Source organism: Typopeltis vanoorti, chromosome 5 (genome assembly GCF_054136105.1).
Source record: "Typopeltis vanoorti isolate ZY-2024b chromosome 5, IOZ_Tvanoo_1.0, whole genome shotgun sequence".
In the NCBI taxonomy this organism is placed as follows: Eukaryota; Metazoa; Arthropoda; class Arachnida; order Uropygi; family Thelyphonidae; genus Typopeltis; species Typopeltis vanoorti.
This window is the reverse complement of record NC_143553.1, coordinates 172,024,954-172,050,372: the sequence shown is the minus strand read 5'-3', so window position 1 is coordinate 172,050,372 and position 25,419 is coordinate 172,024,954. Positions and strand designations below refer to the sequence as shown.

General features: G+C 39.5%; 1 protein-coding gene across 2 annotated transcripts in view; it reads right to left on the bottom strand.

Annotated features, from left to right (window-relative positions):
- Window positions 1–279: 279 nt before the first annotated feature.
- The window catches only part of LOC150107061 (carboxylesterase 4A-like), a 70,687-nt gene continuing 45,547 nt past the window's right edge, over window positions 280–25,419 (bottom strand). For both annotated transcript variants that reach the window (XM_090392930.1, XM_090392931.1), the window contains 4 exons: window positions 20,233–20,420; window positions 19,998–20,139; window positions 18,783–18,918; window positions 280–2,853 (listed from right to left, as the gene is read on the bottom strand). In XM_090392930.1, coding sequence (XP_090249056.1) covers window positions 2,541–2,853; window positions 18,783–18,918; window positions 19,998–20,139; window positions 20,233–20,420 — 779 coding nt within the window. In that variant the 3' untranslated portion in view covers window positions 280–2,540. The remainder of the gene's footprint in view (window positions 2,854–18,782; window positions 18,919–19,997; window positions 20,140–20,232; window positions 20,421–25,419) is intronic.

Below are 25,419 nucleotides of genomic sequence, written 5' to 3'. Positions count from 1 at the left end.
GTTTCGTATGAGAAAATAAAATTACAAAAATCATTGCAGTAACCTTCTCAAAACAGAGAGGATATTACCATTCATTGATATTATAAATGTTAACTCATCTCACAGTTTTTTTTTAATTTAGTCACAAATTACAGAAAAAAATCTTTATTTATAATTATAATAATGTTTTATATGTAACTTATTACAAATGCATTTGCAACATCATTATTTAAATTCAATATTTCATAATTTATTAATATAAAGTATTAAATGCTTTATTTAAAATTAATTGCAACAATATTTTATTAAACATACTTCAACTTTATTTAAAATCATTTCAACTTTATATTTTTATTTATAACCATACATTCTTCGCCATATTCTTACAAAATTATCAACGACTCTTTTCAGTCGATCTGTTCGTCTGCATCACATATTTTCTACGATATCCCTCTAGTGAAGAATTATGTAAATATGATTCTAAAATAATTGTTAATTGCGATGTGCTGCATGAATCTTTACCTCTATCATTTTAAAGTGCACTTTACTACGTTTTATGATTTTATATTTATGTGGCATCCGTTTTTTATAGAATGGGAAATTATATTTTCCTTTCCATTATGTCGCAACAAGCTATGTGACATGATGTACTACTCATGTACAGATGTACAGCAGTTTGAGCACAAGATCCTTCAACGATACAATTCAGTTTATGTTATTATCAATGGGCCATTTACCGACTACCGAAAATTCTGTTTCTCAGACTACTATTTGTTAGAGTTAATAATAAAAGAAATGTAAAAATTCACGAAAGAATGCAGCAGAGAGAGAGAGAGAGAGAGAGAGAGAGAGAGAGAGAGAGAGAGAGAGAGAGAGAGAGAGAGAGAGAGAATTCGTTTTAAAAAAGAAGACCATTAAATTCCTGAATTTAACTGATAGAAATGGTCAATCTCAAAGAAGAATCTCAGTTAATAATTTCCATTAACAATTTACATGTTCCAAGTATTTGAATTTTGTAATGTTGCACAGCAATGTTCTGAGCTATTCTAAATATCTCGCACTTTCTGCGGAGCCAACAAAGGACTCTTACTTTCAAAGCATCCAATCAATGTGCATTTTACAGGATACTTGAACTGCATGAAAAATTAACTTCCTGTCTGTTCTGAAAGAGCGACATTTTAATATTAATTTAACAGAAATTACTGAACAGAATCTGATGCAATGTCACGATGATCAAATAGTGTGCCAAGTTTTAATTTCTCCATTTTTAAAATCTTTTATAAAGTATCCATTTAATATTCATCCATTGGTTTCTTGCCGAACACAACTATTCTTATATTCAACTCTGTAGTAAATTTAGAAACGGTAGTTAACCGCTGTTGAACTTTTATGCTGCTCCGTGTTCTTATCTGACCTAGTACAACATTGCGGTCCTTAAAACGATGAGAGGGGAAAAAAAAAGGGAAAGGAAAACATTTTCTCTTATCATTTTCTCTCAAAAAGGATTAAAAAACGTTATTTGATTGCTTTCTTCAGTTTAAAATTCTCAAAACGTTGCTTTCCTCTACTGTGTGAGTTCTAAAAAACGGTGTCATTCATCCAGGACTGAAGTGTGCGTGTCAGCCGTCCTGTCTATCCGAAGTGGGTTTTGTGGTTCATCTTCTATTTCTGTGCATGGAAATCAGCGTCTGCTGCTATTCTGAGTAAGAGAGAGAGAGAGAGAGAGAGAGAGGAAGCCTTTCGCTTTGGCGTTTAGTCTGGCAAAATAAAAACTCTCTCGCACATGTCGAGTTTTGACTTTCGCCTCTTTATTTAGACACATCACGCGGTATTTGCATCGAAGACTGAACTACGCAGCATCGCGATTAAAATATCTGCACAGAAGGAAGATGCTTGCAGTCCAGATTCAATCTTCTTGATGAGTTTGAATCCTTTCATCAGCCAAAATGAACTTTGAGTTTCGCGGAGATCGTCTTCTTAGTCAGGAAGTTTTCGACAACAAATTACATTTCTTTCATTTGAATATATTACACACATGCACCCCCCCCCACACACACACACACGCATAGTAATTATTCTTGGGGTGTAAATGGTTCAGCTTCTCGTCCGTCACTCGTGGAAGTAAAATTCGTTCTAGTTACTTCTCCATACAACGACTCCCTCTTCTTATTCTCTTCGTATATCTGTTTCTTTCAGGATAATTGGTTTTTTCTTTTTTTCAAATGCATATAAAATAACACATACACTTTAAAATAGTCTCAATAAACAGTAACACAACAATGGACGCTAAATGCAGATCCTCTCCTAAATTTATAACCTTTACCAACATTTTTCTTAAAACAAAATGTTCCTTAATGGGTGAATTTCATTTCTTTCCATTAAAATCCTTAAGAAATGCGATCTGATTTAAGATTCTACGTTAAACTGACGCCATGCTGATATTCGCGTAGGAAGACAAACAAAAATCCCCCCAAGGAAAGAAGAAAGAAACCCTCCAGTGTTAATTTACTAACAAGTGTTCCTACCGACTGGAAATTTCCGCTTTTGTTACACGGGAACCCTCAGAGTGGGGTTCCGATTATGGTGGGTTTCTTTCCGCACAGCAAAAGCCAGATGGTTGCCGCGCTGACCAAGGTCAACAGAGAAATGGCGATCAGCAGAACGACAAACACGAGGAAACTGCAGAATTCGAGTCTTTCGAAGCGCATCGGAAACTGCGTAAACAAGGGGACGAAAGAGTTCCAGAACATCATTCTGTCTTCGAGGTACTTTTTCTTGGCGTTGAGCCGCAGCCCGATCTGGCAGTAGCTTTCACTGTCTGCAGTGTACGGCAACCAGGTGGCGCTGCTCGTGCCGTTCACGGGATCTGGAGTTCTGAAAATAAACAAGAAATGGTCTTTTAGATGAAACTGCTTTGTCTCGATTACTCCATTGAATAATAAACTGAAATAAATAAGTCTCTAACGGGATTAAGATACAATTAAACCTCTGCGGAAGCAAGAAAAAAAAAACAAAAGAAAACAAGTACAATGTCTGTTGGGATGATGTTTCAGTTTTCTTAAAGAACAGACGTAGTAAAAAAAAATATCGGTTCCTAAATAAAAATGAATCCTTCTCTGCATTATAAGAATGAATTGCGTCCGTTGATCTCCAACAAAAACACTCGAACATGCGAGATATCAATTATTGATAAGACAGAAAAGACGTTGACAAAAAAAAAAAAAAAAGTGAACGTAGGATTCTCGAAAGGGTAGAGGATTCTGATAATGATCTGAAAATATTGATGTATCACTGTGTAAAAAGTGTGTGCTCATCATCAATGAATAAAAGAAAATTCTTAGAAAACCAAGCGAAATGAAATTTGAATTAAACATGCAAATAAATGCACATAACATGTACAAAAAATTTTACGAGATGTTTGCTGCTCCATCAACCCACGTGTAATCCTGCCACGCTTAAATGAATCACCCGATGACGGGTTAGTCCCTCTCTGGAGTTATTTCTTGAGCTACCAAATTGGCTGGTTAGTATTGATTGTTATTTATCTTTCTTTCGCAAACAAAGAAATCTCTTTCACTCTCCTCATATATATATATATATATATACATATAACTTATGCTATCATTATGTGCAGAATTTATAGGATCACATGTTATTTGCTCCAACAGAACCTTATAGGACACACAAATATCAAAAATATTAATTATCAATAATTCATTTGCCAGTAGTGAAAGTATTTCTGTTCACTCTTGTTCTTTCTCTCCCTTATATTTCCCATTCTCACGTGGCTCATTGAAAAGCTGCAGAAGCGGCAAGAGGTAAGCAGAGCTGAAAAAAAGAAAGAAGCAGGTGATCCGAAAGAATAATAAAGACCGACTGAACAAACAAGAAAAACAAATCAAGGAGGAAATTGTGTAACCCAGTGATCGGGGGGGGGGAGGACTAGTTAACGAAAGAATGACAAAATCGTGTTTCCCGGAAGCAAAATATCTCGATATTAGCCACGCCATCTGCGATGGAAAAAAGTAAGTCGAAGGAAATGACTGTCTTGGTTGGCACCAATGATTTGAGAGGAGAGAAGTTTCCGACCACGCTATGATAGAGGCGACTCAGGAGGGCATTGAAAGCCAGTGAGTCTATGCGTAGATTGTTCGGAAGGAATGATGTAGGATTTATGGATCTGTGGTCTCTGTTTGCCAGAAAGAAGAATATGTACAATGCGGATGGACCGCATCTGAATGGTTTTGGTGTTCGGTGTTTGGAGAGAGATTTGTTCAGCGAGCATGTTGATGTGAAAATTCAGGGAAACGTAAGCAATTTGGGTGGAAGCAAAAGTGGGTTTCTATGAAGGCATCCATGAAGAAAGTGAGTGTGAGTTTGACTACCGAGGAATCTAGTCTCTCAAGCAAAATTATTGAATAGGATTGACAATTTAGAAAATAAAGGTGAGTGAGGGAATAAAGGGATGTTGCTGCTTGTATATAATCATGCCAGAAGTTTCAGGAACAAGAGGGAGGAGTTTTTGGCATTGGTTAGTGCAACCTCGCCAAAAGTTATAGGCATTAGGGAGACTTGGCTAACAGCACATGATCTAGTTACAGGGATTAGTATTTTTAGAAAGGGTTTAGTAGTTTTTAGAAGAATAGAGGCAGGCGGGAGTGTGGCTGTTCATTTGAAGCAATCTAGTATGATATTAAGATCAATAACAAAATATACAGTTGGTCGTTGCTATAAGCCAGGGAGTTCCACAGAATACCGGTCGAGTGATTATTATGGGAAACTTCAACTATGGAAATATAGACTGGAAGGAAAAAAGATCACACGGCAGAAAGGAAATAGAATTTATACACCTGTTGAGAGATAATTACTTAAGGCAGCATGTGATAGAGGGGACCAGGGGTGAGAGCTATCCATAACCAAGGTGACAACATTGCATCCAATTGTGCAAGTGACCATGCGGTCTTGACTTGAGAGATTGTAAAACACGAGGAATATTCTATCAAGAAGGGGTATTTGTGGAACTACAAGGCAGGTGATTATGACATGCTTATGAAAGAAGCTTAAATATGTACCATAGCATAAATCACTGCAGGGTAAGGATGTTAGTAATGCATGGGATATAGTTACGGGTCATCTAGAGCAGGGGTCGGCAAACTGCGGCTCGCGAGTCACATGCGGCTCTTTGGGTACGTACATGTGGCTCTGAAGTAAAATTGAAAATGAAAATAAAACTATCATAGTTTCATTTATAAAATATTTAAAGGATTTTATTCACATAATGGGATTTCATTTGTTTTATAGGCTTCGCAAAACTTTGTGGCACTAAGTTGCGCGATGTCAGGGAGGGGAAAACGAGGGTGAAGAGGGAGCGGAGGAGAGGGGTAAGAAAATGCCCACACTGATTAAAACCAATGAGAGCAATTTTTTGTCTGATTTTTTCTTCATTTAATAAAGATATAATTAATATTATAACTTGTTATATATTACTATAAATTTACTATAAGATTACTTTATATTTTCCTTATTTGTAAAAATATATTTATGGCTCTCGAATAATTTTTAAATTGTTGTGAGGGCAGGGGTGGCTCTTTCATCTCAAAAGTTTACTGACCCCTGATCTAGAGGAAGCAGTATTAAATTCTATACGTAGGGTAATGGGAGGTGCTTAACGGTCAAAGCTATATAACTGAAAGGGGACCTCCACTTAGCCTTCAAAGGAATGCGGAGAACAGACCAAGATTTCTGACCTAATGTCCAATTCTCACCATCTCTTAGTGTACCCTGTTAGATATCTATCTGGATACTGAACACGAACGAGGATGGGCTAGCAATTTTGGATTTAGCCGACCATTGAATCCTTATTGGCTTAAACCAAAATTTCAAATGATGGTACAACATAACAGAATTTCATGCCGGCTGGGGCATCTGCGGTTAAACAAGGCCCCCCGTTGTTTTCGCCAGGGAATCAGGACAAATAGCGAAAATCCAGCTACCAGAACAAATCCTAAAACTCACTCCAACTCAACATCACCAGAGTTCAGTTCAAGATCGGTATTGCCAACATAAAAAGCCTGAATGGCAAAGAAGTGGAGCTAGCTGAGGAATTAGATAAGTACCAGATCGACATAATAGGGGTGCCTGAAACAAAAAAAGATAAAAACGGGTGAGATCCTTTTAAGCAATAAATACAAAATGTTATATTTAGGCAATGAAAATCAAGGAAAAGAAGGAGTAGCCATAGTATTCAACACAAAATACGAGGCTAATCTTATTGAATGCCAATCAGTCTCAAGTAGAGTAATGTGGGCAAATATGAGAATGGGGAACTGGACAATGAGACTTATTTGTGCCTATGGTCCTAAGGTAGAAGTGGAGGAATTTTTTGACGCTTTAGAAAAAGCAACTGACATAATGAAAAAGGAAAAGTTGGTCCTTATTGGGGATCTAAATAGCAGAGTAGGAAATGATTGTGAGACATACAAAAATATTTTGCGAAAATTTGGAGAAAAGAAGAAAGCTAATAATAATGGCAAATATCTGTTGGATTTCTGCTCAGAACATGGACTGGTTATTACTAACACCATGTTCCAACATAAAAATGTGCACAAATTCACATGGAGAGAAGAGGCTAGGAATAAGAAAAGTCTCATTGGCTATGTTATTATTGATGGTGACGTTTTCCCACTGGTGCAGGACACGAGAGTGTACAGAGGATTTGAAATTGGAAGTGATCACTATTTAGTATTGAGCAGGATAAAATTGAATTTCATATTGAAAAGAATAACATGTAAGAAAGTTTTAAAGTGAATAAATGTTGAGCAGCTCTCAGAAGTGAACTGTAGACTAAAATACACAAATATTATTCAAGAAAAAATGAAAGACTGTGAAAGCAGGAACCAAATTTTGGAGATTCATTGGCAAGCTCTGAAGAAAACATTGATTGATTCAGCCAGAGAGGCATGTAGTGAGGTTGAATGCAAGGATAGAAAAATCAGAACTCTATGGTTGACACAGGAAGTTAAAGAGGTAGTGAAGGAAAAGAAGGAAGCATATCAAAAGTTCCTGTCAAATAAGTCAGCTTGTGCTCTTAGAGAATACAGAGACAAATGCAAGAATGCTAAACAATGTGTAAAACTAGCTAAACAAAAGTCATGGGAAGGCTTTGGCAAGAACATAGAAAATAAATATCAAGAAGGTGGTAAAATATTCTGGAGGTTGTTGAAGAAGCTTAGAAATGGAGGAAAGAGTGCTGTAGAAGGATTTAGAGATGATAAAGGTGACATGAAAACGGAATAAAAAGATATCCTTTAAGTATGGAGTAATTACTTTGTAAAATTGCTAAATGAAACAAGCAGTGATGACAGCACAGTGATAAAAAACACTGAACAGGCATGCAGTCAGGAATACATATCCATACTTGAAGTAGAAAAAAGCCATCAAAGTTGAAGTGTGGAAAGACAGCAAGAGTAGATGATATTCGACCAGAAATGCTAAAGTATGGTGGTATAAAAGTCTCACAGTGGCTGCACTGCATACTTCAGAAAGTCTGGACAGAGGGATGAATTCCCGATGATCGGAGTAGAGCTCTAATAGTACCCATATATAAAAAGGGAAATAAAACTGAATGCGAGAATTACAGAAGTATTTCCCTGCTGAGTGTTCCTGGCAAGATCTATGCAAGTATACTTGAGAAACGGTTGAGAAGAATTGTGGAAGAAAAGCTTGGTGAAGAACAAGCTGGATTCAGGCCAAATAGAGATTGTCAGGAACAGATTTTCACTTTACGACAAATAGTCGAGAAAGCATGGGAATATAACAAAGATCTGTATTTAAGTTTTGTCGATTTGGAAAAGGCATATGACAAGGTTCCAAAAGAGAAGCTATTCAATACGCTAGAGTTATATGGTGTCAATGGGGCATTATATCAAGCAATACTTGGTCTTTATTTGAGTTGTAAGTCAGCAGTTAGAATTGAAGGAATTACAGGGAAAAGGTTTAATGTTAAATCCGGTGTGAGACAAGGATGTACATTATCACCTCTGTTGTTCATTATCTGTATGGATCACATTATGAAGGAAAGTGGTGCTAAACATGATATCAGAATTGGTTATGTTAATGTCAGCTCTTTACTTTATGCGGATGATGTCATACTTCTAAATAAATCCGCTAGAAGTCTGCAAGATTCCCTGACTAAATTGAATAACCGTTGTAATAGATATGGTATGAACGTCAGCATTAAAAACACAAAGGCAATGAAAAGAGGCAGAAACACAGAAAATATCAACTGCATTGTGAATGGAGAACTTACAGAACAAGTAAAACATTTCAGCTACTTAGGCACGATTTTTAGTGAAGATGGAAAATAAAATATGGAAATAGACAACAGAATGAACAGAGCTGGTATGGTAGGAAGTCAACTGAATAAATTTATATGGAATAAGAAATAAATAATTAAAAAACTAAATTAGCTGTATACAAGACAGTGTTCAAACCAGTTTTAACTTACGGATCTGAGAGTTGGGTTAGAAGTAAAACACATGACCAAAGACTAGAGACAGCAGATATGAGAGTCCTGAGAAAGATTATAGGTGAACAGATGGCATCAATGGCAATATCATATTAAAAATGAGGATATTAGGAAAGAACTTGACATTGTCAACATCCAGGAATGCGTTAGTAGAGCTAATCTCAGGTGGTTTGGTCACTTAAACAGAATGGGCGAGGAAAGATTAGCAAAACAAGTGTTCGCTGTCAGGTTGGCAGGAATACGACCCAGAGGAAGATCAAGATATAGGTGGATTGATACGGTACAAAGTGCTTTAGAAGATAGAAATATAAGATCTGATAATGTTGGAGTCTCGACATATAACAGACTGATTTGCAGGAATTGTAGATAGGAAGTTAGTAATGATGTAAATTTTTCATGTAGTACTATCATATCCTGTACACCCCCTTGAGGGGACATGGCAGGAATTTGATGATGATGATGATGATGACGTAGGGCAAGGAGGGTTAATCGGGTAGGAGTTATATAGATGAGTAATATCATTACGCACGAGCTTCAGATGAAGAAAATGATGTGCAGGAATATATAAATATATAAAGAGAAAGGTGACAAGAAAAAAAAAAAATTTTTAACAGTACAAAGGCTCAGACACGAAAGGTGACCAGCATGGCAATGAAGGCAAAATCAGATTATGAGAAAAATTTAGCCGAGCAGACCAAAGGAAATCCCAAAGAGTTCTTTCGTTATGCGGCAAGTAAGAGGAAGAATGACTATGGAAGATTAGCTTTAATGAGTGATGATGGTCACGAGGAGACAGAAACGGATAAAATAGTTGAGTTACTGAGTGACCACATTGCAAGCATATATCTTCTTAGTTAGGTTACTGCTTAACAGTGACACACACACTAATGTGGGAAGAGAGGTGGATGAATTAGAGGCTCTTCGAATATTGCAGAATCCCAATGTAAATTCAGCTGTGGGATTCAATGGGATATTAGCTTGCGTTTTGAGAGATTGTGCAAGGGAACTGGCAATGCCTTTGACTAAAATGTTTGATTTAAGTGGTTTTCGAAGGGAGTGGAAAGAGGGCAAAATTATTCCTTTGCATAAGGGAGATTCTAAAAGACTATAATAATAGCGAATTATAGACCAATCAGTATCTCAGGCATGGTGGTAAAAGTAGTAGAAAAGTTTGTGAAAAAGTTAATTCAAATATTGGTAGATAAAAATATGATGCTGTACGAGGGTCAACATGGCTTTGTGAAGGGTTGGTCATGCCTTATTAATTTACTAACTTTTTATAATAGAATAACAGCAGAGATGGATAAAGGAAATGGATACACAATGAGTTTGCTGGATTTTGCAAAGGCATTTGGCAGAATACCACGTGGAACTCTGTTATGCAAATTAGAATAAATGGAGATGGATATGACACTAGTTAAATGGATAAGAGGGTGGCTGCTGGACAGATATCAAAAAGTGATATATGGAGGGGCAGAATCGAGGCGGAAACAGGTGACCAGTGGTGGGCCACAAGGTTCAGTGGTGGAATCATTGCTGTTTATTTTGTACATAAATGATATAGGAAATAGCCTGACGGGAAATACAGTATTTAGTTGTTTCCTGATGATTTGAAACTAGGTAGAGCAATAGTTAATCACAGCGATGTGAGAGCTTTCACGAAGAATTAAATAGGCAGTCAGTATGGCAAAAGTTAATGGACGTCAGTTTAATATTGAGAAATGTAAAGTTATGCATTTGGGGATAAATAGGGTACAAGCCGTGTATCACATTGATGGCACTGTACTCCAGGAAATAGATGAAGCTAGAGATTTAGGGGTGGTGGTAGACAGAGAGGTAAAGTTTAGAGGACATATTGCTAAGGTTGCTAACGTAGTTCATAAGATTACTTGGCTAGTGAAGAAACACATTATCAAGTCGAGATACGGAAGTTGTAATATCTCTTTATAAGGTCGTGATACACCCCCATCTGGATTACTGTGCTGAAGTCTGGTTCTTTGGATTTCTTGGGGATGAGGAAGCGGTGGAGAGGATTCAGAAGCGAGTGACCGAGATGGTGAGTGGCCTTTGGATGTTATAGAAACTTATAGAAACATTTAAGTAGCTTAAAGGGTTTATAGGATAGATCCAAAGGAAATGTTTCAGCACATGGCTAGAGGGACCAAACAAGGATTCATCCCTGGAAATTGATAAAAGTGCAGTCAGTAGGGGTGTGAGGAGTAGATTTTTTGCTTGGAGAGGGTTGAGTGAGTGCAGCGGGTTGTCAGAGTCAGTTGTGAGTACTTTGTCTGTTAATGAGTACATGGATAGGTATGATAGATTGTGTCGATCTTCTGCGATGAGTCTTCGGATTCCATGGAGGTGCCCGTATAATAATAATAATAATAATAATAATAATAATAATAATAATAAAGGCATTCTCCTTTATTACCGTTTTCTAATATGTCCAAACATTAGTTCTCCCCACCTCCTCCTCCTCAGACAGATTTGGTGAATATCGAAGAACCGTCACGATGTGTGGCGTGTCCTCAGGTACGAAAGCACAAAACTGCTGAGGGTGTATGGGGTTTTCTCTTACCTCGCCAGATAGATTGGGGGGTGGGGGCGAGAGATCGGAACTCTCTTGCCGAGAGAGTCCCAATCGCCCCGACGTGAACGTGTTAAAAGTTCTTTCAAGTAATTATTTCCTTCCTGCAGCCCATTTACATCTCTCCCTCCGTTTCTTAAATCAACGCAATCGCCTCTCCTAATAACTCGGCTATATTTTCGGTGATATCGCGACCAATCACGACCCAGATATATATTTACTAATTAACTTTTCTAATGCTTTATAACCACGAACACCCCTGATAGATTAAAATAACCCTCGCAAACTTTCAGTCCCAAGAACTGTTCCTCAATCTCAGTGATTCGCTATAAATGATCAAGATTGGATTTATTAACCCCACCAAGGGACGTCTCATCTCTAACTGAAAACTTTTCAACAGCCTTGAGATTTAAGATAGCAACAATTCGTCCCCCCCCCCGGTGTGTCGTTATGTAAATCTTATCCCTCAAGCAGTAATCCCTTTTCGAACTGAAAAGTGTTCATGCACCGAAGTCACCTTCAATTCTTTCGAAACACAGCTTGACGTTTCTTTTCCTCAAAAAAATCTTAGTTCTTTTCCCTCGTTTTTAATGACGTTAAGCTTTAAAGAGTGAAGAGCACGTATCATTCTCTTTCTCGGAGTGAGAATGACATTCCCTTAGCCTTTCCCGACATAAACCCGTCTTCAATAACATCCTCGATATGCGAAAAACGTCGTATCCTTTCCTGCTAAAGTCGTTCATCGAAATTCTGTCCGATTGCTAACTCCGTAAATCCCAAATCTGCCCCACCTTGGAAGACGCTTTCACATTTGGAGTGGTGCACCAAAACCTCTCTGAAAAATTCTTGAGGTTGCTCAGAAGAAGACAGTTTTGCCAACTGGCCACCGCTCTCTCGCAGAATTTCACCGGCATTTTTCTTTCTACAGATATTTCCGTCTCCTCCCGTTTCGGGTAAACCTGTAATGACGCCGACGCAACAGCTGCACGACATCCAAACTGCTGATTTGCTGAACGTATTACTTCCATTCTTCTTTCATTCCAATGCCTCTGTTCTAGGGAACAGCCTTCCCACGAAGCCGACGAACACAGCCTCCATCTTATTAAAAAGAGCATCAACAGATCGCTTTCCCTTGAGCTCTGCCATTGATTTGCAACATTTCGTGTGTTTAATCAAAATTCAACTAACGTTACTCGTTGCTTAATCTCAATCACTGATTTATCACATTCGTACCTTTCCTAAAGCTATTTCATAGCGCATTTCTTTGAGCACGTGATTATTCATCCAGCTGACTCCGGATTTAGTACGAAATTCTCTTCCAAGATTAAGTTTAGACATTAAATTGTGTCACTTGTTTTTTAGTATTGCGCGCTTTGTAACACTTTAATTCAACGTCTGCCATTAAGCACTATTCTCGTACTTAATTCTGTCATCATGTCCTCCAGGTTAGTTTTCTAGAAATTCCATCCCGATGCTTTCTGATTATCATCTTCCTGTCAGTCTCAATTTACCTTCCGAGATCAAATGACTACGGCATCGAGATTCGAGATCATTAATATGGCCCAGCTATAATTCCTCTGATGTTATTTCGAAATTCAAGATCCGACTCTTCGAATAGGTTCACATACGTGGGTGGTCTTGAAAGTCCTCGGCCTAACAATAAAAAAAGAAAAAGGAATTCATAATTTCAAAATTATTTTTATCTTTCAACGTGATCTCCCTTAAGACTAATACATTTATTCTAGCGAGAATATCCCATCCCTGTTCTCAGTAAGATTTGCAAAATACCCCTGTACAGCTGCAATCCCATCTTGATTCGAAGAAAGACGCTGACAAGCGAGGAAGAGTTTCAGTTTTGGTAGGAGATAAAAGCCAGAGGGAGCCAAATCTGGAGAACAGGGTGGATGTTCCAAGATTTCATAGTGCAGATCCCTTAATTTTCCCATTGCCAAAACACTTTTGTGGGCAGGTGCATTGGCCTGATGAAAGATGACTTTCTTCTGCAAACCGGGTTTTTTATCACGAATGTTTTCATCTAGTCTGGTTAAAAGATAGGAATAATATTCCCCGGTTATTGTTTTACCCTTTTCAAGATAATTAATAAATAAAATGCCTTTAGCATCCCAAAATGCCGATGATATGACCTTATCTTCTTTGGCGCTGAACAACCGGCTTCTGTCCACTGTTTTAACTGTCGTTTGGATTCTGGTGAATCCAAGTCTCATCCATAGTAATAAATCGATGCACAAAATCAGTGTTATTCTTGTTAAAACGCTCCAAGCACTCACTGTGTAGAAATTTTCATACGAGCGCGCTTTTGATCTGCTGTGAGCAAACGCGGCACCCATTTATGCAAAACTTTTTCATTTGCAATTCTTCATGCAAAATATATCCTACACGTTCTTTTGAAATGCCTATAGTCTCAGCAATTTCACGCATTTTGACCAGCCGGTCAACCAATACCATATCGTGTACTTGATCAGCGATTTCTGGTATTGTTACACTTTTTAGACGTCCTTCACGTGGATCATCTTCAAAGCTGTACGGCCGCGTTTAAACTCGGCAGCCGATTTCTTAATTGTCGAAAACGAAGGAGAAGGGCGCCCATAAACTTCAGATAACACTTTTGCTTCAGACAAAAGTGTTGTCTGAAGCATATTTTATCAGCTATATAAAATAAAATACTTGATAGAATGACTTGCAATTTCACATGGATGCTTATGACAGATGTACCAACGTAGCAAAAAAAAATCTTGCCGATAGTCTTGCATTTAATTAGGTTGAGGTCGAGAACTTTTCAGACCACCCACGTACACGTTGTTTCTTTACTGTTGTGTGTTTTTGTATAAACATGTATGCAAAACATAATAATAAAAAATAAAATCACGTGCACATTAGTTTGAGTGTATATGTGGAGCCTGGGTAGGCCTGTGATTCTGAAGTTTCTCACTGGAAAGTTGGAGTTTTATTCTCACAGTTCCAAAAAATCTGCAGTAAAATTCATCCTATATCAGACATAATATATATATATATATATCCGTTGGGTTCAGGGTCACGAGACGACGGTACTTGTCTGCGGTAATGTCTCCACTAGAAGCCTATATGCATTGGCAGCTGGAGCTCACTATCAGCGATTGCTGGTGGGTGGAGAAGGGCAGTCTGCTGATCTTCAAAAGTTATGTTAAAGGAGCTCTTTCTCCTGCCTTTGTGAATAAAAAGCTCTGGAGAATTTATCTATTTTTATGCATGTGAATTGCAAAAACGAAAATCTATAATCCAATACACTGGTACGTGAGCGGGCTAAGGATTAAATAATTTGGTCCTCTGCTCTAGAAGACAAAAAAAGATGAAATTTTTTTAAACCGTCTTCAGGTTTCCCGTAAGTAAGGAGTCAGTCTCAACGGCGACCATAATTCGGCTCTGACCTAAAGACATTTACAAACAACTATGCCTATGGTATAATTGAAACTCACAGCCTGTTGGTTGAAGCGTGAGTAGTGGGTATGCAATTTATTCGGTCACCAGCTCGGCACAGATGAGCGATTATTCATTTATGGTTCATCTGCTTTTTTTTTTAAACAGCATTCAGTCATGGACTGCGGCTGCGCAATTAGTTTTCATGCTCCGCTGTTGTCATCACTAACAAAAACATCAATTCCCCCCCCCCCCCCTCGAAAATAAGAGAATACTTCTCGCAAGTATTCTCGGCAAGAATACTTGACTTGCGACAAAATATTTCAAAAAGAGTCCGCTAATCTGGATCACGAAAATCCTTCTGTGATTCGGATTGTCGATGCAGGACAGAACCACATTATAATCACTCAAATGTCCGCCCCCCCCCACACACACACACAAGAGACTCTCAAAGACTGTGGACGTATTTGCTGTGTAGAAATTCATAACATTTTATGATGAAAAAATCATCGAAATTCTCGTTCAGTTCTCCTTTCTGTTTCATGTTCAGAACGAGCGGCAACAGAAGAAAAGCACTGCAGGACCTTTTTACAATCGACGTGTTTTAGGACATTCATAATGACCCCAATACAAAAATGTTGATTAAACTAAATGGATACGGAAAAAATTACACAAATGCTTGGCGGAGTATAAAAAGCGATCGCTCATTCAGAAAGAGCTTATTGAATTAAAAATGGTCATTTGAACTCTTTTTTAAGTATTATAAACTATTAAATCAGCGCTGTTTAACTCTTAGTGTAGCGATGTGGTGGTTTTTTTATGTAATAAAGTAAGAAAACCTGATGACAAGGAAAAGACATGCATTCTCTTTTTTTTTTTTTTTACTGGATTTCTCGAAAGGTCTTTGACATCACGTGATGAGTTAATATTTATTGTGCAACGCGTTGGGTTTCTGACTGACTTTATGGGGGAACATCAGGAAATAGGAAGGTTACAAGTGGGATTCCACGGGGTTCGACCATTACTCTTCATTCTCTATGGCGATGATATTGCGAGAGGAGACGGACGGGTGTTTGGGAGGGTTGTTAGCAAGAGTGCTGATGTTTTGGCTGTTCAAGAGGATTTGAGTAAGCTGGAAAAGGGGGGAAATGAATGTCAGTTTAAGGCGACGAGATGTAAGGTGTTGACTTGGGATTCATCCATTGGGAGGCTGCACACCCTGTTGGTGGATCTAATTCAGGGAAGCGGAAGAGGTCAGATATGTTCGGATGATTGTCCATAACAATTTCAACTTCAGAAGAAGACTATGGAGACAACCCACAGGAAGGCTCCAATATTAGTTGAGGATGTTCATCAGCAGAGACGAAACTCTGAATCATCCGGATTTGTGTGCGGAAATGAGCTCGCTCAGCAGGACTGCTAGGGGATGAAGGGACTCTGGAGTTGGTGCCAAGCTGGTTGTTAGACATAATCTCACGTGGTGCAATGTTAGCGACGAGGACAGATTGAAGGTGTGTAATCTGTAAAGTTCAGTAAACAGAAGACGAAGGATCACGCGATCCGGATATTTGGGTTGTCGAGTGCTTGCTGGGTGGAAATTGGAGATTTCGTTTAAACAGCAGAAAAGGAGGAAGTGGAGCATAAGATCAGGCACGTGAGGATTATACGCGTTAAGTGGAGAAGATTAAGTGCGTGGAATTTCATGCACCTGGCATTAGCCGGATTTGTCGTGAATGAATCTTAAAATTCGGTACGAGAGGGGTGTTGCGTGCACAGCAGACCTTCCGTAGGGGTTTACCGTAATAATTGCTGTTCTGAATTGCGCCAACTTCTCTCTTTTGAGTCTTTTTGTCTCTAGGAGAAGTGCTTTCACTATAATAATAACTAATTAGGTGCGGTTCCTAAAATGTGTTAAGACCCTCATACAAGTCCCCTCCCCCACCCCATTTCTCTCAATCCTTTCATTACTTCGAGGAAGACTCTCGCTGTCCCGGAATTAATACAAAAATTCGCTGAGCCATTTCCGTTTTTGTTTTAATCCAACCGTTTCAGGGGCACCAAGCGGAGACACAAAATGAGACACTGAAAATCGGGGCTTGTCTGGGGGGGGGGCGTAGTTTAACGAAATCTGAGGTTCGAGACGAACACGCAAGAAGAGATCCAACTGGTTTCAAACGGAGGATTTTGAAGGGCGAATGATTCCAACAGACGTTAATAAATCCACGTTAATAAATTAAATAAAATTTACTCAACTGGTATCCCCCCAATTGAATGGAAAAAAGCAACTGTGATTCCTATCTTTAAAAAAGGTAATAGAGATGCCCCTAAAAACTATAGAGGTATCAGAATACTAAATTCCGGTTACAAAATATATAGCAGAATCTTAAGTAGCAAACTAATGAAATATTCCGAAAACTATATTCTAGAAGTGCAGAATGGATTTAGAAAAGGACGAGCATGTATAGACCCAGCCTTTTGCTTAAAATTAATAGAGAAAAGAAGAGAATACAATTTAGAAACATATATTGCATTTATTGACTTTGAAAAAGCATTTGACAAAGTTAAAAGAAACATATTATTTAACATATTGAAAGAAAGACAAATACCAAATAATATCCTAAAAGCTGTCACAAGCATATATGAAAATAATCAAATACAAATAAGATTAAATCACGAGCTATCATATACAAGAGAGATAAACCAAGGAGTCCGACAGGGATGTCCCCTCTCAGCAACTCTTTTTAATATCTACTTAAATGAAATAATAATAAAATGGAGTAAAAATTTACACGAAGGAATTAAACTTTCACCTACAGTTAACTTAAACACTCTCCTCTTCGCAGAACGACCAAATAATAATTACAAATTCTGAAGATAACTTACAGAAATCTATTTTAAATCTAAATGAGATATCGAAAGATTATGGTATGATAATATCAACAGAAAAATAAAAAACTGTGGCCTTTAAAGGACAAGATCCAGCAAGAACTGAAATAGTAATAGATAACAAGATCTTAGAACACGTGAATTCGTTTAACTACCTAGGATGTATGATCACATATGAAAATGAAAAAGATATAAATGTAAAAATTGCAAAATATTTAAAAATAACAGGTGTAATTAACTCTATATTTAAACCTAACCTAGTTCAAAAACAAACCAGACTGAAAGTATACAATACATTAGCCCTACCAGTCTTAATGTATGGAAGCGAAATCTGGACAATAAAACAAAAAGACAAACAAAGATTAACAACAGCAGAAATGAAGTTTATGAGAAAAACTGCAAAGTATACCCTATTTGATCACGAAAGAAAGAAGAAATTATGAAAGAATTAAACCAAGAACCAGTAATTGAAAAAATTAAAAAATATAAACATAGATGGATGGAACACGTTCAAAGAATGAAAACAGAAAGATTACCAAAACAAGCCTTAAAGTACAAGCCAGTAGGAAAAGGGAAACCAGGACGTCCTCTTAAACGATTCAACGATGACCTCTAAGGCCGGAACAGGCCACGCTAGGCCTAAATCCTAATAATTGCACGCGATCTTAAAAAAAAGTTCCTTTTTTTTAAGATCGCGTGCAATTATTTCCTCACTTTTATGCTTTGGGAAACAAAGTGTTCTCCTTTAAAAACATTCCTTTAAAATATATTCCTCTATAAAAGTATTCCCAATAATCCTTTAAAAGTTTACAGATACGTTCAGAGGATGAAGGAGGGACGGGAACGCATTCGAACTTCTGCTCGATGCTAACAACAAGTCATCGTGGGTATTCGGAACTTTCTTCAACAAAAATTGGGTGAAACGTACTTCGTAAGTGGAAGAAGGAGTACGTGAAATATGGTCCTGTCTTAAGCTCTTCGCGAGCCATTGAGGTTCTTTTAGCTGTAGAGTTCGCAGCCGCGACCGTCCCAAGGGTAAGGTGTTGGCCCTCTGCCTCCCGATGTGTCCTGTGTTGTCTGCAAATGCGTCTATTCAGGGGGCCGGTTTGCCTGTTCTAGGGAACGAAAAACCCTCCACCCCGAGTTTCGGGATGAAACCCTCCACCTCCGTATGAGACCGGCTAACTCACCTTTCGTCGAAAGAGACCAGATAGAAATTTCTCATCTCATGGAGGGAATCAAACCAGGGGCTTTCTGAAGAAAAGGGCTTCGTCTGTACCGACTGAGCTACGAAGGCTCACATTATGGGAAATATTAGCGGGAAATTTCCCACCAAGTATCGATCTCGCAACAAAGCAAACTGATTATTACTATTAAAATCCTTCTCACCCGAACTTGGCGAAGTTGCTCCAGAGGGCGATAACGTTGTTGCTCACTTGCCTGTCTCTCTCCGCCCTGAAAGCGTTCTCGAGATCCATGAGGGGAAGGCCGAAGAGATAGTTGAGCTCGCTTTCGTGGTAGGCGCCTGGAAGAGAAAAGCACATCAGAAGAGACTCGGTGGGAAAGAAGTCGGCCACACTCTCGTTAACAACACGAGACAGCGGCAGAAAGAACACGCCTTGCGCGCTCACCAAAAGAACAGCGCGAAGAAGAAATCAGCTCGAAAACGGTTTCAGGATATGCTTCGCCAACAGGATGGGCTCGTACACATTCCCCGACTGCGGTTCGCATCAACGAAGTTGCGACGAGGATCTCTCAAAGCCGCTTGTTTCGCCCAAGCATTAAGAACGAATCGGGACCACAGACAGCGCGTGCTTCCGAGAAAGAAAGTAAGGAACGACTGAGTGCTGCAGCACTTCTAATCAACGAAGCATCGAGAGATTTCGTCTAAAAAAAGCGAGAATAAAATGCTGTCACCTGCGTCCATCCACAAAGTCACACTGAATTTGTCGATACACCTGACAAATTAAGAAGTTCTTCTCAGCGATGCGATCTCCACCCCGCAAATTCGGATGGACATCGGCTAATATAACTGCTTAAGACTCGATGCGATGAAATTACGGAAGAAGCAAATATTCTTTTGGTCGCGCGACTTGTTCGGAGTGATTTAAACCCCAGTTTCGATCCCCGAATCCAAATCCAATCGGGATTCGGCCGCTTGAAAATCAGGCCAATCCCGATGGATTTCAATTCGTTTGTTTTAAGAAGGCGTCCAAAAGTGCGTGCATCAAAGAGATCGTCACGCCGAGAAGAAAAGAGATTTTGTTAAGGGGTGGATTCATGAACCGCATCGAAACGAGCCGAGTTACGAGACCTTGCGGTGTTTTAAATGCTGAGTTTCAGCATTCGATTCCGGACTCAGCAACAGCGAAAACGGTCATCTTGAACACCGCGAAGGGTTCGGAACTCTTTCTCTCCAGTTTGCCAATTTTATCCTGAATCCGCAGGACCATTTCTCGCATCGCGCAACACAAACAATCTCAGAATGTCATCCACCTCACACGCTGCTTTATTTAAGTCATCTTCAACGCGATCCTTTCGATCTCGATTAACAAAGCCATTTTTTTCTTGCTAAACCCGTGGGAATGATCGCGTGCAACTTACCGATCCACGAATGGACGCTGAATAAAACGTCGTCATCGCTCTCGTAGTCGAACTCGTACATGAACACCGGACTGTCAGAGTACTTGGCCGCCAGCTGGACGAGTTTCACCGTGGGCGCCTTCAGGTCGCAATCGCTGATCACCTGCGGAGAAAGAACGTGGCTTCAGTTAAGGTTCTTGATTCATCGCGCGCAGCGAGTTCCATTCGCGCAAAGAAAAGGGAAGGAGATGCGAACCTCGGAGAGGATGTGGAGGTCACTGCTGTAGTTCTTTCCCGTCGAAGGACTCAGGATGGCGTACTTGGTGTAGATGGCGTGGTAGAGGGCAGCCACGTTCATCTCCGTCAGCGAGTTGTTCATGAGCAGGTGCGGAAGGTACTCCTTCATGAAGGAGTGGCTCAGCGCCATCGATTCCGGGTCGGGCACTGCAAGAGAAGACACGGGTGAATTCTCCCACAAACACGCAGCCCCATTAAATTAACAACAGCGTTACTAATCACACAAACTTTAACATGAAAAAACCGTCAGTGAGTGTGTTTTCCAATACGCAGTTCAATCAAATGCAAATAAAGCGAAACTAAAATGTGGAGTCTTCTTCGTCCACTGCTGGACGAATGTCTTCCCCCCACTTTTCTTCATTCCATTCCACGTTGTTCTCAGATTATACGTCGATTGCGTTCCAGCCATCCTAACAACTTCATCTTGCCATCTCTTCCTTGATCTTCCCGTTTGTCTTTTGCCGTCCACCGGTCCTTCTGCCATCCTGTCAATAATTCACCGCATCTTGCGCTGTTATGTCTCGCAACGTGTTATATCAGCCATCCCAATTTGAACGCGTAACTGATGATATCCTGTACGCCTGTTTTCGACTTTATCAAGTGGAAGGGTGCCCCGCTTTTAAGAGTCACGCAAGGTATTAATTAGCCTTTCCATTCTTCTCTGGCTACTTTCCATTTGGGAATAATCTTTTGAGTGAAGTTCCAGACTTCATTGTCACGTGTCATTACAGCTAAGCCATGCTAATCGAACGCTTTCCCCTTCAAACGAATGAGAATATCGCCTTTGAACAGTGCCGTAACGAGGGCGCGGCGCCCGCCAGAGGCGCAACTAGATTTGGGGAGCAAAACGTTAAAAATAAAAATAAATAAATAGATATAAAAGTACGCTATTTTATATTGTATTTTAAAATTCTGGCAATTCGCCGCTTTGACAAATTCTGCAACTCATTTTGGTGGGGTTCATAGTAAGTATTTAACGTATTGCATTTAGTAAAATTTAGCTTGTTATATTTAAAATTTTCAAAATGTTTGTCATTTTTCGGTTATGGGCTTAAGTTAGACACTTGCATTAGGTTAGGGGGGGCGCAAGTTAGACACTTGCCACAGGCGTTTCATACCCTCGTTACTGTACTGCCTTTGAAGAGATCTTTGTTTCATCTTCCCAAATCATCTAACCTAACTGTCTCCTTTTTTTGTTCTGTTTGTCCATCTCCAATTTTCATAATTTGTTCCAAATAAACATACGAATCTACCGTTTGCATCTCTCTATTTTCCAGTGTAATTCTTTTGGTGTTAAATTGTCATTCATTATTACTTTTGATTTGCTTATATTCATCTTCAACCCAGTTTGATTGAACCCTTGAACTAATCCTCTTAATTTTATTTTTAGTCTTCTGCCAAGAGAACCATATCTCATGCTGATGACTTAGAATCTCTCTGATATTTTATGTACTTCTATATTATCTGTAGACTGGACCCTACTTTGATTTCTTTCTATTCTTCTTGCCCCTCACCCAATGCTATTCCAGTTCGAGGGCCACGGATCAATCTTTCCTATTTTAATATTTTTTCAATCTCATGCAGCATTTCTCTCCCACGTATCTGCCTTACGTGGTAAGCTGAAGTCCCAACCTTCCTGGGGACATTAATACCAAAACCTCTCGTATCTGTAATCTAGGATGGAGAAGAGTGATTACAGGATATAATCTCAAACAACTGTCCAGAAGAAAAAAAAACCTCCGATCCCCATATGTGAATTGGGGAAAACCGAATTGGAATGGAAAATCCTTACAAGAAACGTCAGAGATTTTGATCGATTGTTAACAACCTCGAAACTTCAGAGTAAAGACGATGTAATGAATGAACAAATAATATAAAACCGCCGATGCCTTTTACTTCCCTACAGGGAGTAGGCAAGGCCGTTTTAGCCTTATCTAACTCTTTGGAGCCTTAGGGAAGAGTTTAGTCTCCATGGGTGGCTGATCAGAGATAGCTGGCCCAAGACACTCACCAGCTAGAGACGGGATCCAGTGAAGAGAAGCAGCTGTCAAGTGTCGTCATCTCGTTTCCCTAATCCTAACACAATAAAGGATTGTGTTAGAATTCCCTAATCCTTTATTGTGTTAGGAAACGAGATGACGATACTTGAAAGCTGCTTCTCTTCACTGGATCCCGTCTCCAGCTGGTGAGTGTCTTAGGCCAGCTATCTCTGATCAGCCACCCATGGAGAATAAACTTCTCCCTAAGGCTCCAAAGAGTTAGATAAGGCTAAAAGCAACAGGCCTAATCTGAAATAGTGTAGCTTCTTAGGTATTTTTCTTGAGTTTACAGCACGAAAAACCAAAGGTCTGGGAAATGAAACCCACTTGCCCGTGCCAGAGATTGGCTAACCGGTCGAAGAAAGGGTTAGATAAAGTGCTAGTGGACGATTAGATTCAAACTGAGAAGAGCTTTCTTCAGGCAGCCTAACGCAGAAAATGCCAACGCTACTCCCACACGGCTACAACGGCCAGCACGTGACGAATATCAATTTAAAATAAAAACTGCTAGTTCGTTATTCGTCAAGTAGAAATGACGAAATTATAAGAACAGAAGACACGGGAATTAAACAAAGTAAACGAGGGACTCTAGATCTACGATGTGGTATTGCCGCGTTCCACCAAAACGTGTATCTGAGCCGTCCATAATTGCTCAGATAATTCGACGTGGTGACATAAGATCGGCTTCATTCGACATGAGAGGGATGACGAGATTTCTTACCCCAAAAAAATCCTCATCCCTCTCTTTCTTAAAGGGGCTTATTAGCACATGCCTTACGGTCCGACGTGACGTTCTGAAGAGATGTCGGAGCCTTTTACAGGTGTGGAAAAGAAGAGAAAACATAAACCCAATTTGGTACATCACACAACCGACGGAGCCGCTCTTTGACAGAAAGCAGAAATGCCATACACTGAACATCAGGAAATTCAAAAAAAAAAAAAAAAAAAAAGCTTAAGAGCTGCTACGGATGCTTACTGAATGCAATAAAATCCAAGTTACCATCCTGCACTAAGTTGGTCATCATTCAAAACCCTCACAAAACTGAGCTATCAACTCCATCTCGTGGTGGAACGGGATAATACCTGATCATCACGAGTTCATTGTGATGATCAGGTATTCTACAATGCGCCATCAATCGCCCACTAATAATAGTACTTGTAACTGTTAGTTAGGTGTGTTCTCTGGCTGGTTTGCCAACGACAAACCGTTTTTTTTCATCGAAAAGTTTTGTTGGAGAAACCCCTGCTACTCCGTCGCCTTCGATTGGAAAAATCCCTCCTAAAGATTCCTCTCATCGCGACGATAATTGAACTCGCATCTTTTCAATCGAAGGGCGCAATGGACTTGGTCGTTCTTTCGACTCAGCTACCTTTCCCCTCTTCACAACCCATCGCGCCGATTGTAACTTGATCGCTGTGGCCTTCTAACAATCTTAAAGGGGCAAATGTCCAAAGAAACAAATAAAGCCGCTGACTTCAGTTAGATGATGTCTTCCCAGCCTGCACTTTTCTCTGTGTACTTGGGTCCAGTTGTTTTACAAGTTCACAAAAGTATGCCTTCAGAAAAAGATTGAGAGACCACCTCGTGGGACCAAAGAATGTCGACATTTATTTTCAATGTACTGTAGATTATAAGAGATCGCTATAACTTCCATATCATGTCTAATTATGATTCTAATATACACCCTCTGTCCAAAAAGACACCGAACTTTTAGAAAATATAAGAAACTAGTGGCGCCACCTGTTGTATATTTTTGTTGTGGAAAGCGGAAACCTTCATTAGTGTTGTGTCAACTGTTTATGACATTTCTTTCCTTAAAAGCCGAGTTATAGTGCCAAGAGTGACAGTGTGTCTTGGCGATCGGTCGGAAAATGAGTTTCGAACAGAGAGCTGCGATTGACTTTTGTGTTAAACATTGTAAAAGTTTTACCAAAACGCGTCAAATGCTTCAAAAAGCAGACGGTGATGAATGCTTATCCCGTATTCAAGTTTACGATTGGTTTCGGCGATTTCAAAGTAGTCGTGAGACGCTTGAGGATGACGAAAAGCCGTGCTGTCCAAAAACTGAACTAAGCGAAGTTAACATCCAAAAAGTGCGTGATTTCATCAAAGAAAACCGGAAGAGATTCATTGAAGATGAATTGGGGATTCCAAAATCAACTACAGACAACATTTTGACCGAGAGTTTGGGCCTTCGTAAATTGAATTCGCGATTTGTTCCCCACAAATTGACGGACGACCAAAAATGTATCGAATTGAACACTGCAAGGACCTCATTAAAACCGCTCGTAAGGACTCAAACGTCCTTGAAACGATCGTTACTGGTTACGAAACGTGGTGTTTTGAGTATGAGCCCGAAACAAAGCGCCAGAGTGTTGAGTGGAGACCACCAGAGGAGGGCATCCGAAAAGAAGTCGATTGGAGAAGTCAAAAGTAAAGACAATGCTGATTTGTTTCTACAATTCGAAGGGCATTATCCACAAAGAATTCATTCCGCTTGGCCAAACGGTCAATGCTGAATTTTATCTCGAAGTTTTGAAGCGATTGATAGCGAGGATTCGTCTCGCACGGCATGAATATCGTGACGACCGACCGTTCGTCAAAATACACTGTCAGTCTTGGCACTGTAACTCGGCTTCTAATGAAACAAATGTCATAAACAGTTGACTCAACACTAATGAAGGATCGAGATTACTGGATCGAGCTAACGAGCTGGGTAGAAGCAAGAGCAGCTGCGAAGAACAGGGGCGGATGGAAAACCAGCGTCGCAGCCTTACGTGCCAGTAGGCACGGAAAGCATCGATGATGACGATTGATGTATCGAGCTAATTTAATGTTCTAGTAACCAATCAGGCTACGGCCCTTGGTTGCAAAAATTGTAAAAACTCACCAGCTTGTGTTTAACATTTTTATAAACCATCTCGTAATGTATTTTACTCTACTTGTGTGCACAAGGGAAATATTTTGATTTGTCTATAACAGCGTTTCTCCATCTTTTAGTACGACGGAACACTTCAAACTTCCTGAAATCTTAGCGGGACAGCTTGGTTAGAGTCGAGCATCATCGGTCTCGTATTCAATGTAAAGCTAAGCGCACACTCTCTCT